The 13,308-nt window shown below is 48.8% G+C and overlaps 1 protein-coding gene across 7 annotated transcripts in view; it reads right to left on the minus strand.

The window, feature by feature from the left end:
- Positions 1 to 13,308, minus strand: part of PHKA1 (phosphorylase kinase regulatory subunit alpha 1) — a 73,802-nt gene that overhangs the window by 32,624 nt on the left and 27,870 nt on the right. For all 7 annotated transcript variants that reach the window (XM_090059086.1, XM_090059088.1, XM_090059085.1 and 4 more), the window contains 6 exons: positions 12,963 to 13,058; positions 7,807 to 7,914; positions 6,106 to 6,184; positions 2,588 to 2,722; positions 959 to 1,068; positions 336 to 480 (listed from right to left, as the gene is read on the minus strand). In XM_090059086.1, coding sequence (XP_089915212.1) covers positions 336 to 480; positions 959 to 1,068; positions 2,588 to 2,722; positions 6,106 to 6,184; positions 7,807 to 7,914; positions 12,963 to 13,058 — 673 coding nt within the window. The remainder of the gene's footprint in view (positions 1 to 335; positions 481 to 958; positions 1,069 to 2,587; positions 2,723 to 6,105; positions 6,185 to 7,806; positions 7,915 to 12,962; positions 13,059 to 13,308) is intronic.

Below are 13,308 nucleotides of genomic sequence, written 5' to 3' on the forward strand. Positions count from 1 at the left end.
GGGCAGCCTGTGAGAAGTAGAAAGCATCCCACTGCAGGACTGCAAAGAGCAGAGATAAATATTACAGTGACCAGGTAAAAAGAGAGGGAATCCCAACCAGCCTATGGAAATGGTCCAGCCATTTGTCACATCTACAGAGAACCAGGCTCCCATGACAGACTGAGCTCTTCATAGGACCAGGCATAACCACCCTACTCTGATGCTGTCCCACTGATCAACTGGGGCTCTGATGCAACTTTAAGTGGGGGACAAGGGACTACAAGTTTTTAAAAAAAACAACAGCATTTGCTTTGACTTCCTAGATACCCAGGGAGATACAGGCCAAAGGTCTTTACCAAGCATGGTCTGTGAAATGGGAAAGGTGATGGTTGGCCGTCCAGTCATCCTCCAGCGGCTGCACAAATAAGACAAGTCTGTCCGCAGCATCTCCACAATCATCCTGTTGTCCAGTGCCAAGTAGAACTGCTGCTGATCTATAAACTGCAGAGAGCATACCAGAAAGGTCAGCATGGACTAAGGTGTGAAGGACTCAGACTACATTACACCAGAGCAGTGAGGGAAGCAGGCACTATATCCACTAATAAAGGAAGACCTAGAAAGGCCTTAACAATGGCACAGCTAAATGATCTATCCACTGCCTTGCACTCTGTCTGGATTTCTGAAGGATTTCACAGGTGGCACACTCTACTGGCTGTTTAAATGTCAAGCCAAGCTTAAGTGGAGATTCACTTCTGGTATTCCAGGCTCCAGGAGAAGCTAATACGTGGCTATTAGGTAACCCTGGAAATCCTTTCTATATTCCATCTTGGAGACAACCCCGGCTTTGAGACTCCTGCAGTAGGACATGTTAGCCAGTTTTTCAGCCCTGCCTCTTAGGAGTCTGCTTTACTGAACTGGAGATATTACATATGATGGTCCACAAATCCAGAATCAGGACCTGCCAAGCCCAGCCACCCACCTCGGGAGTGAAGGTAAAGATGTTCTTTCTGATGTCATAAAGCTTGGAGGTCCCCAGGACTCCCATGTGCCGGAAGGGCCGGCCACTCAGTTTCATGTGCTTATTTCGGCCTGGGAGGGGCAAGAAGAAAAGAAGTTAATGCCTCCCTAACACCCTAATCTATGTGGAGGTGTAAAAGGGAACAGGTAACCAAGCCTGAGATGGGCAATCCTAACTCTAGAGATGCTATGCCAACCTCAGGCAGCATGGTTCATCTGATCTAGTGTATACCAGCTCATGCTGTAGCAAATAAACTGAAGGCAAAGTGTGTTCTCCTGTGAGGGATGTCATGGATAATTCAAATGACACTCTGAGCACTCAGGAGACAGGCCAGGCAGGAAAGAAGGCCTAGCACTTTCAGCTGCATAAGGACTTGCCTCAGGCTGGAAACAAAGTAGAGGACAGTCACTGGCCTAGTCATAGCTACTCCCACCATAGCTAACAGTAGCTATTGTGGAGTCACCATGCCCTCAGCTGCTCTGCATTTCCTACACAGAAAATATTCCGCTTTCAAGTTGGCTATCCAGTTTTTTTACTGAACACATTACATAAGTCATTTTTGCAGCCCAAGTCCATCAGCAGTCCCCTCTGGCATGGTGAGCAGGGCAGGGAAGGGGCAGTGATACCCAGAAGACAACAGACTAGCAGCATTGATTCAACTCCCTTTGCCACCATTCATCTGATTGCAGGGAGCATAAGCAATGTCAGCCCCGGTGATACCCAACACTATCTTTACTAGGTGATTAAAAGGGTCCTCACTTCAAATATCCAATTCTTGTCTGGATAGCATGAACTCTGGAGCTCCAGTTGAAACTTTCCATTGACAGACCACCTGTTTGCTTCATAGGCCCATGAAAACCAGTTGGGCACTTTACTCACAGCCTGCTGGAGGGTCTTGTTCAGCAATCCAGCATCACAGCACCCAGGCTGCAACCACCATAGGGAGCTTTGAAAATGTCATGTCTGAATCCATCAGAACTAGCTTTAGGAGCAAGTTCAACCCATGTTCTTCACCCTGGACGAAGCTAGGCTGCTGGGTCAACAGGATGGAGACTATGGTGTTTCTTGAAAGGGGGGGGATTTGCAGGGGGAGGGGGGTGGGGAGTGGGGGGAGAATGAGGTGGGGAAAATAGTGGTGCTGGGAAGAGGATTCTCTGAAGTAGCGGAGCTGGGAAGAATCCCCAAGGGACCTTTGCTTCTTTGCCAGGCTGTGCTGAATCCCCTAGATGATTCATCTAAGGAAATAACCTAGTTAGAAAGCGCATGGGGACTGCTGCACAGGTCACCATCCCACCCATACCCCCAATCAGTGAGGAAAGGGTTAATTGGTTGTTTTTTCACATTCCCCAATCAGAAATGAAGGGGAAAACAACAGTGAGCACAACAGAGAGAGGAACCGCCATGTGACAAGAGCAGGCACTGTGCAGAGGACTGGGCATGCCTCAGAGGTCATGGACTTCACACATTGCACTGCTCAACCCAGCCCTATCCTATCCAGGGTGTTACACCACAATCGCTGCTCTTGCTTCCCTAAGGGGTCAGACCCCAGCTGCTTCCATGCAGTATGAATTGATATATGATGCCACTCACCCAGCCTGGCATAGATGTGGCTGAGGATCCGGGCTGGCTGGACTCGGATGGGGTAGACATCCGTCACCGTCTCCACATCAATGCCCTGCTTCCTCAGGATGGACTTGATGCCATCTGTCTCAGCCAGGATGCATACTGGGAGAGGGAGAGGAGAGTGGAATCAGCAGTTGAGTCTCTCTGATGGGATTTTGCCCACTCAGTGGCTCTTGCTTCTTGAGGCTGATGCCCAGGGACATGGAGTGGTTGCTTGAAGATGACTTTTCGGGTTCTGCCTTGTTAGGATCACCACCTCCTCCCTGCCCCTCCCCTCCTCTTCCCCAAATGACGCCAGCCACCTTGGAAGACAAGCTGGTCACTTTGTCACCAGGGAGGCATCCTGAATGCCACCTTCACACTTGCAAAAACAGTTAAAAACCCTCAATGCCCAGTGTCCTGAAGGCAGGTCAGTGTGTAGACACCAATATAGGAAGGAGACATGGAGCTTAGAATGAGGCCTATCTGGCAGGGAGGTCTGGACCAGCACTGGCAGGTTGTGATTTAAAGGGAACACTTACATTTCTACAATATCTTCTGTCCTGGTGGACCCGAAGCTTGGAGTGCAGTTGTACTGCAGTAGCTACAAGTGCTGTAATTGCTTTATATTGTTTTTTTTTTTTATATAATGAATCTTGTTATGATTTATTTTTCATATTTTAATCAGTCATTATTATTCTGTATCAAATATTAAATAACTATGGAATTAACTATTAATTTAAAATTTCCTATTGCTTAGCATATATTTGACCTATTGGTCTCATGATTTTAAAACTTAAATTTAGTACAAGAAAAATGCTTATGTAAGGTCTGTGATATGTCTGGCATGTTTGAAAAGAAGTAATGAAAGAATGAATGACGTATGTTTGTGACAGTGTGAAGGAAGACAGTCCTTTCACAGCAGGTGAAAATAGCCTTCTGTGGTTTAACAGTTAAAGGTTGCAGTAACACCAAGTCAGCAGTTAAGGAATACTAAATACTAAATCATGCATTCACCCTGACGGCTGACGACTACAAGCAACGACCCCCTTGAAGATTGCAGACCACAAAGCCAGAAGATCACGTCCTACCAATGCCAGCCTGCCAACAGGACAAAGAGGATAACCCTTGCATTTAACTCAGCGGAGTCCATAGGCTTGTATGGACAGCTATCACTATAAAGAATGAACACAAAGAAAAAGCCTTTGGGTCTGTCAGCCTGCAAGAAGGAGTTTTGGGTGTGTTCAACAAGACCCGACTCCATTCCTCGTGGTCAGTCCAGCCCGCCACCAGACTGACCCGAGCAATTTTAGAACTTGGTAACACCTCAACCTTTGCAGGACTGTCTAACTATCTGTGTATGTGCTTGTTTCTTCTGTATGTATTAATGAATGAATAAATAGAGCATGTATAGGAATGAGTGAAGCAGATAACTTTACTGTTCTTTATTATTTTTATGTTGCATGTTTCTATTTTATGTTCTAATAAATGTGGTGTTGTGCCTTATCCCCCAATAAGATTCCTGCTGGTTTTTAATTCACACTGTATGCCCTGCACGGACAACAACCCCAAGAGCTTTACATGCTTAAACTTTGTATAAACTTAATATTAGGGGTGCACAGATAGGGATTTTTGAGGCAGATACCAATAGCCAATATTTAAGGAGGCATACTGGCTGATACTAATCCAATACACTGCCTATAGCAGGCAAGTCTGATGTGGTAAGAGAAAAGGTGGTGGGAGGGGGAGTGGGAAGAGGCGTGGGGGAGCAAATCAAGGCCCCACCATGAGGGAGGGAGGGAGGCAGGGTCTGAGGCAGGGGCAAGTGCTGCCCAGCTGGAAAGGGTGGGCCAGGGATAAAGCCACAGCTCATTTTGGGGGACGTGGGATGGAGCAGGGCTCAATTGGGCTAGGGGGGGAAGCTGGCTCCTGCTACTGTGCGCGGCTAGTCCAGCAGCTTGGCTGCTGGCTCCAACCACTGCTGCTGTCACTCATCTGGGAGGGTACAGGGGGTCATGTGTCCCTGGATCTGTGCGGAGCTGGACGGGCTGGGGCCAAGGCTGTCCCCAGCAGAGCCTGGGCCTAACAGGGAGCAGGGCTGCACCGCTGGGGAGTGGGGGGCTATGACAAATTTTGGTGTGGCTGCAGCCCTCCCTGTAGCCCCCTCGCAGCAACGCCACCCCCCACCCCGCCCAGCCCAGCTCCGCTGGGAACTGCTCCAGCCCCAATCTGCCCCACGCAGATCTGGGGCCTGTCCCCAGTGAAGCCTGGGCCAGGTGGGGCAGGGGGCAGCACCACTGCGAGGACCCTACAGGGGGTTTGCAGCCCACCTGAAATTTGCTGTAGCCCCCTCATAGCCCCCACTCCCATTGGCACCACTGTCCACCCTGCCCAGGCGCAGCTCTGCTGGAAACAGCCCCAGCCCCAGCCACCCCGCTCCGCCCTGCAGATCCAGTTCACAACCCCACCCTGGTGCCCTCCCAGATGAGTGACAGCAGCAGTGATGCAAGCCGGTGGACAAGCAGCAGGAGCCACCTTTGCCTCCCCCATGCTCCCCCACCCCGGACAAGCCCTGCTCCATCCCGCGCCCCTGGACGAGCTGAGGCTTCCTGCCCCACCTGCCCGCCCCAACTGAGCAGCACTTGCCGCTGCCCCAGCTCCTACTCCTGCCTCCCTTATGGCAGGACCTTGATCTGCCCCCCAACTCCCTGCCCAGACTTACCAGCTGGAGGCAGTTCTCCACGCTGCAGGCTGTGTCTTCACTGCCTACGTGCTGCACTGCGGCTGCTCACAGCACAGGCATTTATCAGCCCAATTATCGGCCACATAAGGCCAGTATCCGATATAGAAAATTTTATTTATATCAGTACCAATCCGATATCAGACCAATGCATCAGTGCACCTCTACTTAATATATACTTAAACTTTATGTAGCTAGTTTAATCACTGCAATGCAGCCATTTCTGGTGTGTAACATAACATCTGTTTCACTAAGGGGAGTCAAGATACCTTTCAAATGAGTCCTGATCCTTCAATTTTGACAGTCCCATCCAAAAAGGACAGCACCTTCAGCAGCTCTGCATCCCTTAGCACCATAGTAAGACTGGCTCAGCACAAACCCAGAAAGAAGGGCACTGCACCCCTCTCCACAGTCACCCACATCCAGATCTTCCCACCATCTATGATTTCTATCAAATGCATGTAACACGAGACTTCAGGGATCAGAGCAGCCCAGAAGGAATGCTAAGGCAGAGAGAGGTGGACTTCATTCTGTGACGCTGCCTAGCTTGTGTGTGAGGCCTTCCAGACCCATGTATGGTGACCATCTGCACCACCTATCTCCAGATCCAAATGATGCTCAAGTGTTACCTAATGTGGTGAGGGGGAAGCCATCAGTTTCACTGCTCAGCTGGAAACCAGCCTGCACTGAACAGAACAAAGCTGTTTCTCTCCCCTCTTCTGCAGCATACCCAGAGCAAACAGCAACTTCAGTCTGCCACACACACCTTGAACCACCACGTCTGGCTTTGCGACGGTAGAAAACCTGCGATTCAAAGGATCAATTTCTCCTGGAGCAAGGAATCCCTGTGTGGAGAAATAACCACAAATGGAGATACTGCTACCAGTACATTAGCAACAAGAATGCATCAGCGGCACAGATCAATGCTGATGTCCAAATCAGGTGGGAAACCCCACTGAGAACTGTAAGGTTCAAGAACAGACCAGAGTCACACTTAGTTTTTAAGTCCTCTAGGGAAGCTCAGTCTAGCAAAATCCTCCTCCTTTTACTAGTTATCCAGGGGGTTGTGGCTCTTCCTTTACCAAGAGCTACTTTACTTCCTTTGAAGGATTCCAAGTAATTAACATGATCTAGCCAGAGGAGAGATTTCATTCATTAATCCAGGGGTTCCCAACCTTTTTGTGCTGAGGACCAGCAAACCATGGACTGGAAGTGGCTAGCAAACTGCAGGAAAGTAGCCAACCCTTTTTTGTACTCGGTATAATTATGCAGTGGTTCCCAACCCTTGGGCCATGACCCAGTGCTGGGCTGCGAAGGGTTGGCTGCCAGTCCACAGCAGGGCTGGCTTACTGCAGACCAGCAGCCACCCCTTTTTTATACTCAGTATAAAAAAGGGTTGGCTGCCGGTCCGCAATACGCTGGTCACTTCCAGTCCATGGTTTGCCAGTCCACGGTCACGTCCAGTCCTAAAGCCAGCCCTCCTGTGGACTGGCAGCCAACCCTTCGCAAACCAGCACTGGGCCACGGCCCAGGGGCTGAGAACCACTGCATGATTAATTCCACTAGGCTTCATTTGACATAGTCTAGGGAGACTGTTTGACAGTCTGTAACAATGTTTGGCCTAACATTGTCCATTTCCAAGACCCTCAAAACTGGGACAGCGATGATGCTGAAGGAACTAGTATTGTCAGAAACAGGAATGAGGCTCATCAAGCCATGGCAGGAGCAGCTCCAAGATGTAGGACTGTGCAATGCTCTGCACAATCCTGCCTTCTGGATTTCACTAGTTTGGCTGGGAGAAGCATTATTGCAGAAAGGAGGGCCAGGTAGGAAGGCAAACAACACTCCCTAGACAAATGTCCAGGCCCTGGTGAAGGCATGTTGCACAAATGGCTGCTTGGTGAACAGATGAAAGGCACAACGGAGTGATCTGAGGAAGAAAGGATGGAGACAAGCCTTGGCTAGGCTGTACTCCCTTCAGCAGACTCAGCACCTACATTTGAGAGGCCTGGCAGAGACCCCATGACTGAAGGGCTACAAGGAAAATGCCTCTGGTTCCATACAGCTCAGGGTGTAATCATGCAGATTTAAAGCAGCATCCAGGCCTGAGTTTCTCAGGTCAAGCATTGGAACAGGCTACCTAGAAAAGTTGTGGAATCTTTAACTTGCTCTTGAAAGTTTTCAATGATGGATAGACAACTGGCTACGCTGTGTCTTGTTTAGTCAGGGATGATCCTGCCTTGAGCAGGGGGCTGGACTGGATGACCTCGTGAGGTCCCTACTTGCCTGTGATCCTATGCTGAGCACTCCCCACTATGTTTTGTGCTGGGTCTCTAGATGCTTACAACTGAGATATTTGCCTTTTCAGCAAGTCAGTGATAAATCTGCGGAGCTTGGATTACAAAACAGAGTGGAGACAGCCCCCCCCACCAAAGGTCTCAGACTGGGGTAACCGGTATGGTCTTACCTCTGCTAATAAACAACCCAAGATGTAAAGAGACTGGCCCCACATGAGTGGCAGCTTGCCAAGAGGCACTCGGTCAACAGTGTGAGGATTCATATACTCTTCATCCACCTGGAGGACAAATTTGTGAGATTAGGAAGCCTAGAAAAACTAGCAGGCAAGAGATGCTGCAAGGCATCACCCCCCAACCCCGGTCAAGGATGCATGTTTTTAGTACTGCTGCCTGTGTCTCCACAGCAAGGCAGCGCTACCCAGAAAACACTGCCATCCATACCCTGACACAAAACAAGCCCCACAAGGTAAATACAAATAATTTTTTCTTAAAAATTGGATTTTTTATTTAAATCAGATTTAAAATAAATAGCTCCAGTTTTAAAACATTTAAAATTAATTAAAAATTACATTCTGAACAAAGATCACCTCCATTAGGATCCAAATTTGCTATGATATATTCAAACCATTTTAATAAATAGAAAATAAATATTTAACCAGTCTTGTTTTAATGAAAGTCAAAGACTGAACTCGTAGAAGCCACTGACTAAGCATCTAGAACCAGAATTTGTTGATATCATAAGCCCAATTTTGATGGCAGTAATTGATTCTCGCTGCACTTACAGAAGATCTTCTAGTTCAGTTCCATGACTACCTTCATTCAAAGTCAAGAAACCAGTTGGGAGTTGGAAAAAAGCAGAAAAGCTTTTTTTTATTAATAGATTGGAAAACATCAAGGGAGAGGCTGAGATTTAGTCCTAAAAAGTTTTGATGGACATGGTAACCAAAAACAAATCAGTCCAATTCACTCCCTACTGACACCACCTCCTTTGTTTAATAAGTCATTTAATTATATATGCAAAACATACTCTGATAAATATTTTTCTTCTGCAGCCAGTACATCTTTTTTTCTTTTATCAAGCCATTTTAAAATGCTGTTAGTCTGCATTTTAGCCAAATTCCAGTAGCCAGTCAAAAAAAGATAAAAGCAAGTCACAGGTAAAAAATAATCATCTCATATCATTCATTTTCTAACATAATAAAAATGTAAAAATGGAGAATTTGAATGAATGTATGGTGACCTATGTAACTGCCAACATTTTTACATAGTGTTGGCTGATTTAATCCATCCTGAAATATTATACTGCCAGCCAAGGCCAGTCCTACACCACATCCATGCAGTGGTGTAACAACTAGAGTTTATACAGGGCCTTGTAACAAAGCTCAGGTGGATCTTCCTTGTTTAAAAGCACTCAAATACTTAGGTAACCAGAAGACTTCCAGTGGGCTCCCTGCATCCTAAACAACACACTCCTGATTTTGAAGGCAACCTCACGGAATACCACAACTGTGCTTTCCACTTGGCTGCCTGATGCCAACACACAGAGTGCCGCAAGTCAGAAAGCAGAGCTTAAAGCACTATCTGAAAGTGCAGGTGGTTTTAGCAGTGACCCCAACACTGGAATCACTATTATGGTGCCTACTGAAAGGTGTGAGCCAAGCAATCTCCCAAAGCCCGCATTATGAGCGACTACAAGGTTCTAGGGGTAAAGCTCAAGGAGACAGGGCCACAAGTGTTTTTTTCTTCTATTCTTCCACTGAGCAGACATGGACAGTGCAATGAGACATGCATCGGCAAGGTCAACCAATGGCTTCAGAGCTGGTGTTACCAGTCAGGCTTTGGGTTCTTGGACCACGACCCGCATTTCCATACAGAGGACATGCTTGGACAGGACGGGCTTCATCTCTCCCCAAAAGGTAAGTGCATTTTTTCTTTCAGGCTGACTGATCTCATATGGTGAGCTTTAAACTAGGTTCGCCAGGGGATGGGGATGCAGAGGAACACGAGGACACTTTGCAGTCAAGGCAAGTGACATGCACAGGTAGTACCCAGGTAAGTGACAGGGGCCAGGGCAGATTTAGGAACAAGAGAGCGGCATGGGCACCTACAGGAGGCCTCAAATGCCTCTACACAAATGCTTGAAGCATGGGGAATAAGCAAAAGGCACTCGCCCTCCTGTTAGCTTGTGAAAACTCAGACCTAGTGGGGCTCAAAGAAACCTGGTGGGATTCTATCCATGACTGGGCAGTGGACAGCCAGGGATACAGGCTGTACAGGTGAGACAGAGCAGGGAAAAGACGAGGGATGTAGCACTGTACATCGAAGAGCAATACACATCCACAGTGATCAGGATGGGGTCAGAGGAAGGGCAAACTGAGGTGGTCTGAGTAAGAATACAGGGGATCATGGGGAAAGGGACTTGATAGTGGGTGTCTACTACAGCCCACCTCACCAGGGGGACGAGCTGGACCTGGAATTCTCAGGTCAGCTCACAGAGGCTGTAAGGACAAGAGATGTGGTTGTCGTGGGTGACCTAAACTACCCAGACAACTGCTGGGAGGAACAGTCAGCCAGGTCTGACTACTCACATAGGTTCCTAGCCGGGATACAGGACCTCCACCTAACCCAGAAGGTGCATAGTCCCACCAGGCGAAATGCCTTGCTGGACTTGGTCCTTGCCACAGGCAACAACCTGGTGAGGGGTCTATGGGTACTCAACCACCTGGGCGACAGTGATGATCGCCTGCTGGAATTTACTATCCAGCAGAGGGTGGTGAAAGCAAGCAGCAAAACAGAGGTCCTCACCTTCAGGAGGGCTGGCTTCTGTAAGCTAAGAAGTTTAGTAGGAGAGGCACTGGGGTCTCGGAGCTTCAATGAGCTGGGAGTCCAAGACGGGTGGTTGTTCCTCAAGGAGACAATTCTCCAAACTCAAAGGGAGTCAGTCCCAATGTGCAACAAGGGGGGCAGGAATGCTAAAAAGCCCCCATGGCCCAGCAAAGGCATCCAGGGATGCCTGAGGGCAAAAAAAGGAGGCATACAAATAGCGGAAGCAAGGGGTTATCACCAACGAGGATTATACCTCCATTGCTCGGGACCGCAGGGAGGCTATTAGGAAGGCCAAGACTGAGACAGAGCTAGGGCTAGCGACCAGAATTAAGAATAATAAAAAGTCCTTTTTCAAATACATAGGAAATAAGAAGGTGGCATCGGGTAACGTAGGGCCCCTACAGGATAGGTTTGGCAATCTGGTGATTGTGGCAAACAAAAAAAAGCTGACCTCTTTAATGAATTCTTTACCTCCATATTCCTGAACAGGGACCAGGACAGACCAAGGGGAGGCACTGCCATACCTAGGGTCAGGGACGACCTAGTTAGGGAATTTTTGGAGGGGCTGGACATATTTAAATCAGTAGGTCCAGCTCTTCATACAAGGGTGCTGAGGGAATTGGCGGGGGTCATAGCGGGGCCCCTGGCACGGCTCTATGAGTGCTTGTGGGGCACCGGCCAGGTACCAGAGGATTGGAAAAAGGGCCAATGTGGTCCCCATTTACAAAAAAGGGGAGAAAGGAGGACCCTGGCAATTATAGGCCAGTCAGTCTTACCTCAGTCCTTGGGAAGACCTTTGAGAAAATTATCAAAGAGCACATTTGCAAGGGCCCAGAAAGGGAGGTAATGCTCAGGGGCAACCAACATGGGTTCACTGAGGGCAGGTCCTGCCTGACTAACCTGGTTTCTTTTTATGATCAGGTCACAAAGTCCCTGGACAAGGGTGTCAGGGTGGATGTCATCTTCCTGGACTTTAAGAAGTCCTCTGACACAGTTTTCCGCCACAGTCTCTTAAAAAACAAACAAACTAGGCAACTGCAGCATTGATGCCTACACAGTCAGATGGATGGCAAACTGGCTAGATGGTCGCACCCAGAAAGTGGTGGTGGATGGGTCATTTTCGACCTGGCAGGATGTGGGCAGTTGAGTCTCCCAGGACTCGGTCCTGGGGCCTGTACTGTTCAATGTCTTTATCAGCGATTTGGATGTGGGTGTGGAATGCACACTGTCCAAATTCACTGACGACACCAAGTTGTGGGGTAAGTTGGGCACACTGGAGGGGAGGGACAAAATCCAGCTAACTCTAGACAGGTTACAGAGGTGGGTGGATAAGAATAGGATGGAATTCAATGCAGACAAGTGCAGGGTGATGCACCTAGGGAGAAGGAAACTGCAACATACCCATAGGCTGGGAAACACCCTTCTTGTCAACACGGTGGCAGAAAGGGATCTTGGAATCTTTGCTGACTCCAGGACGAACATGAGCCACCAATGCGAGGAAGCAATCAGTAAGGCTAACCACATCTACAGATGCAACACAAGCAGGTCCAGGGAGGTGATCCTTCCCCTCCAACTGTGGCCTGACCAATGCCACAGAGTACTGTGTCCAGTTCTGGGCACCACACTTCAAGAGAGATGTGGCTAGCATTGAGAGGGTTCAGAGGAGAGCCACTTGCATGGTCAAGGGGCAGCACGGCAGGCCCTACAAGGACAGGCTAAAGGGCCTGAACCTATTCAGCCTCCACAAGAGAAGGCTGAGAGGGGATCTGGTGGCCATTTACAAACTCACCAGGGGGGACCTGTGACACTTGGGGGAGGCTCTGTTCCCCTGGGCACCATGCAGGGTTACTAGGAATAATGGCCACAAATTGTTAGAGAGAAGGTTCAGGCTGGACATCAGGAGACATTACTTTACAGTTAGGGCTGCCAGGCTCTTGAATGGGCTCCCAAGTGAGCTGGTACTCTCTCCTACCTTGGGGGTCTTCAAGAGGAGGCTGGACAGATATTTGGCTGGGGTGATACAACCGTGGCACCCATTCCTGCCCGGGGCAGGGGGTCAGACCTGATGATCTGTTTAGGTCCCTTCCAACCCTAAGCACTACAAAACTATGATAAAGGGTGGGGGAGCTCTGAGGAGAAAGCATGAGCTGTGTGAAAATTCCTGCCTCAGTTCTGTCCACCCGATCCAGGCAGAAGGGGTGGAGCAGCAAAAGGGCTCTTGCAGGGATTGGTCACAAATCCCAGGCAAGGGGCCCATCTTCACTGAACGCTGCCCCTAGCTGGGCAGACAAACAACCATGGTACAGATGCCTTTTAGAAGCCTGCCATCAATAGCTCCTTCTGGAAGAGAAAAAAGCTGAGGAGGATCTTTTGGGTGGCAATGAGAGTGAAAGTTGGGGGAAAGGAGATCGTATCCCCTGGATCTTGACTCTTATCTCTACTGGTCTGAGCAAGAGCTTCCTCCCCAATGTGTCCTGGTCAAAGAACATGAAGAGCTTACCTTCTCAGGAGGGACACTGTACAGTTCTGGTAACAGGCGAATTCCATTCTTCCCCTTAATGAGGACCCCTTCAAGAGCCTCCCTGTACTCCTGAACCTAGGAAGAAAGAACAAGAGAGGCTCAGCTCCCAAAGGACTCTCAGGGCAGGGACCTGTGAACCTGCCCAGCTTCCATGGGAGGGAGCACAAGAGGTTAAATTGGCAGTGGGAAATAACAATACACTCATCCTCCCCATACAGAGCCTGCAGAGCCCATCCCTGCTTATCCACGTCCCACATCAGCAGCTCTATGTTCACGATTTATCCTCAGTTGAGGTGACTCAGACTTGTGCCATTATAAAATACCC

This window comes from Crocodylus siamensis, chromosome 8 (assembly GCF_052110815.1).
Source record: "Crocodylus siamensis isolate JL-2025a chromosome 8, ASM5211081v1, whole genome shotgun sequence".
Lineage (NCBI taxonomy): Eukaryota > Metazoa > Chordata > Crocodylia > Crocodylidae > Crocodylus > Crocodylus siamensis.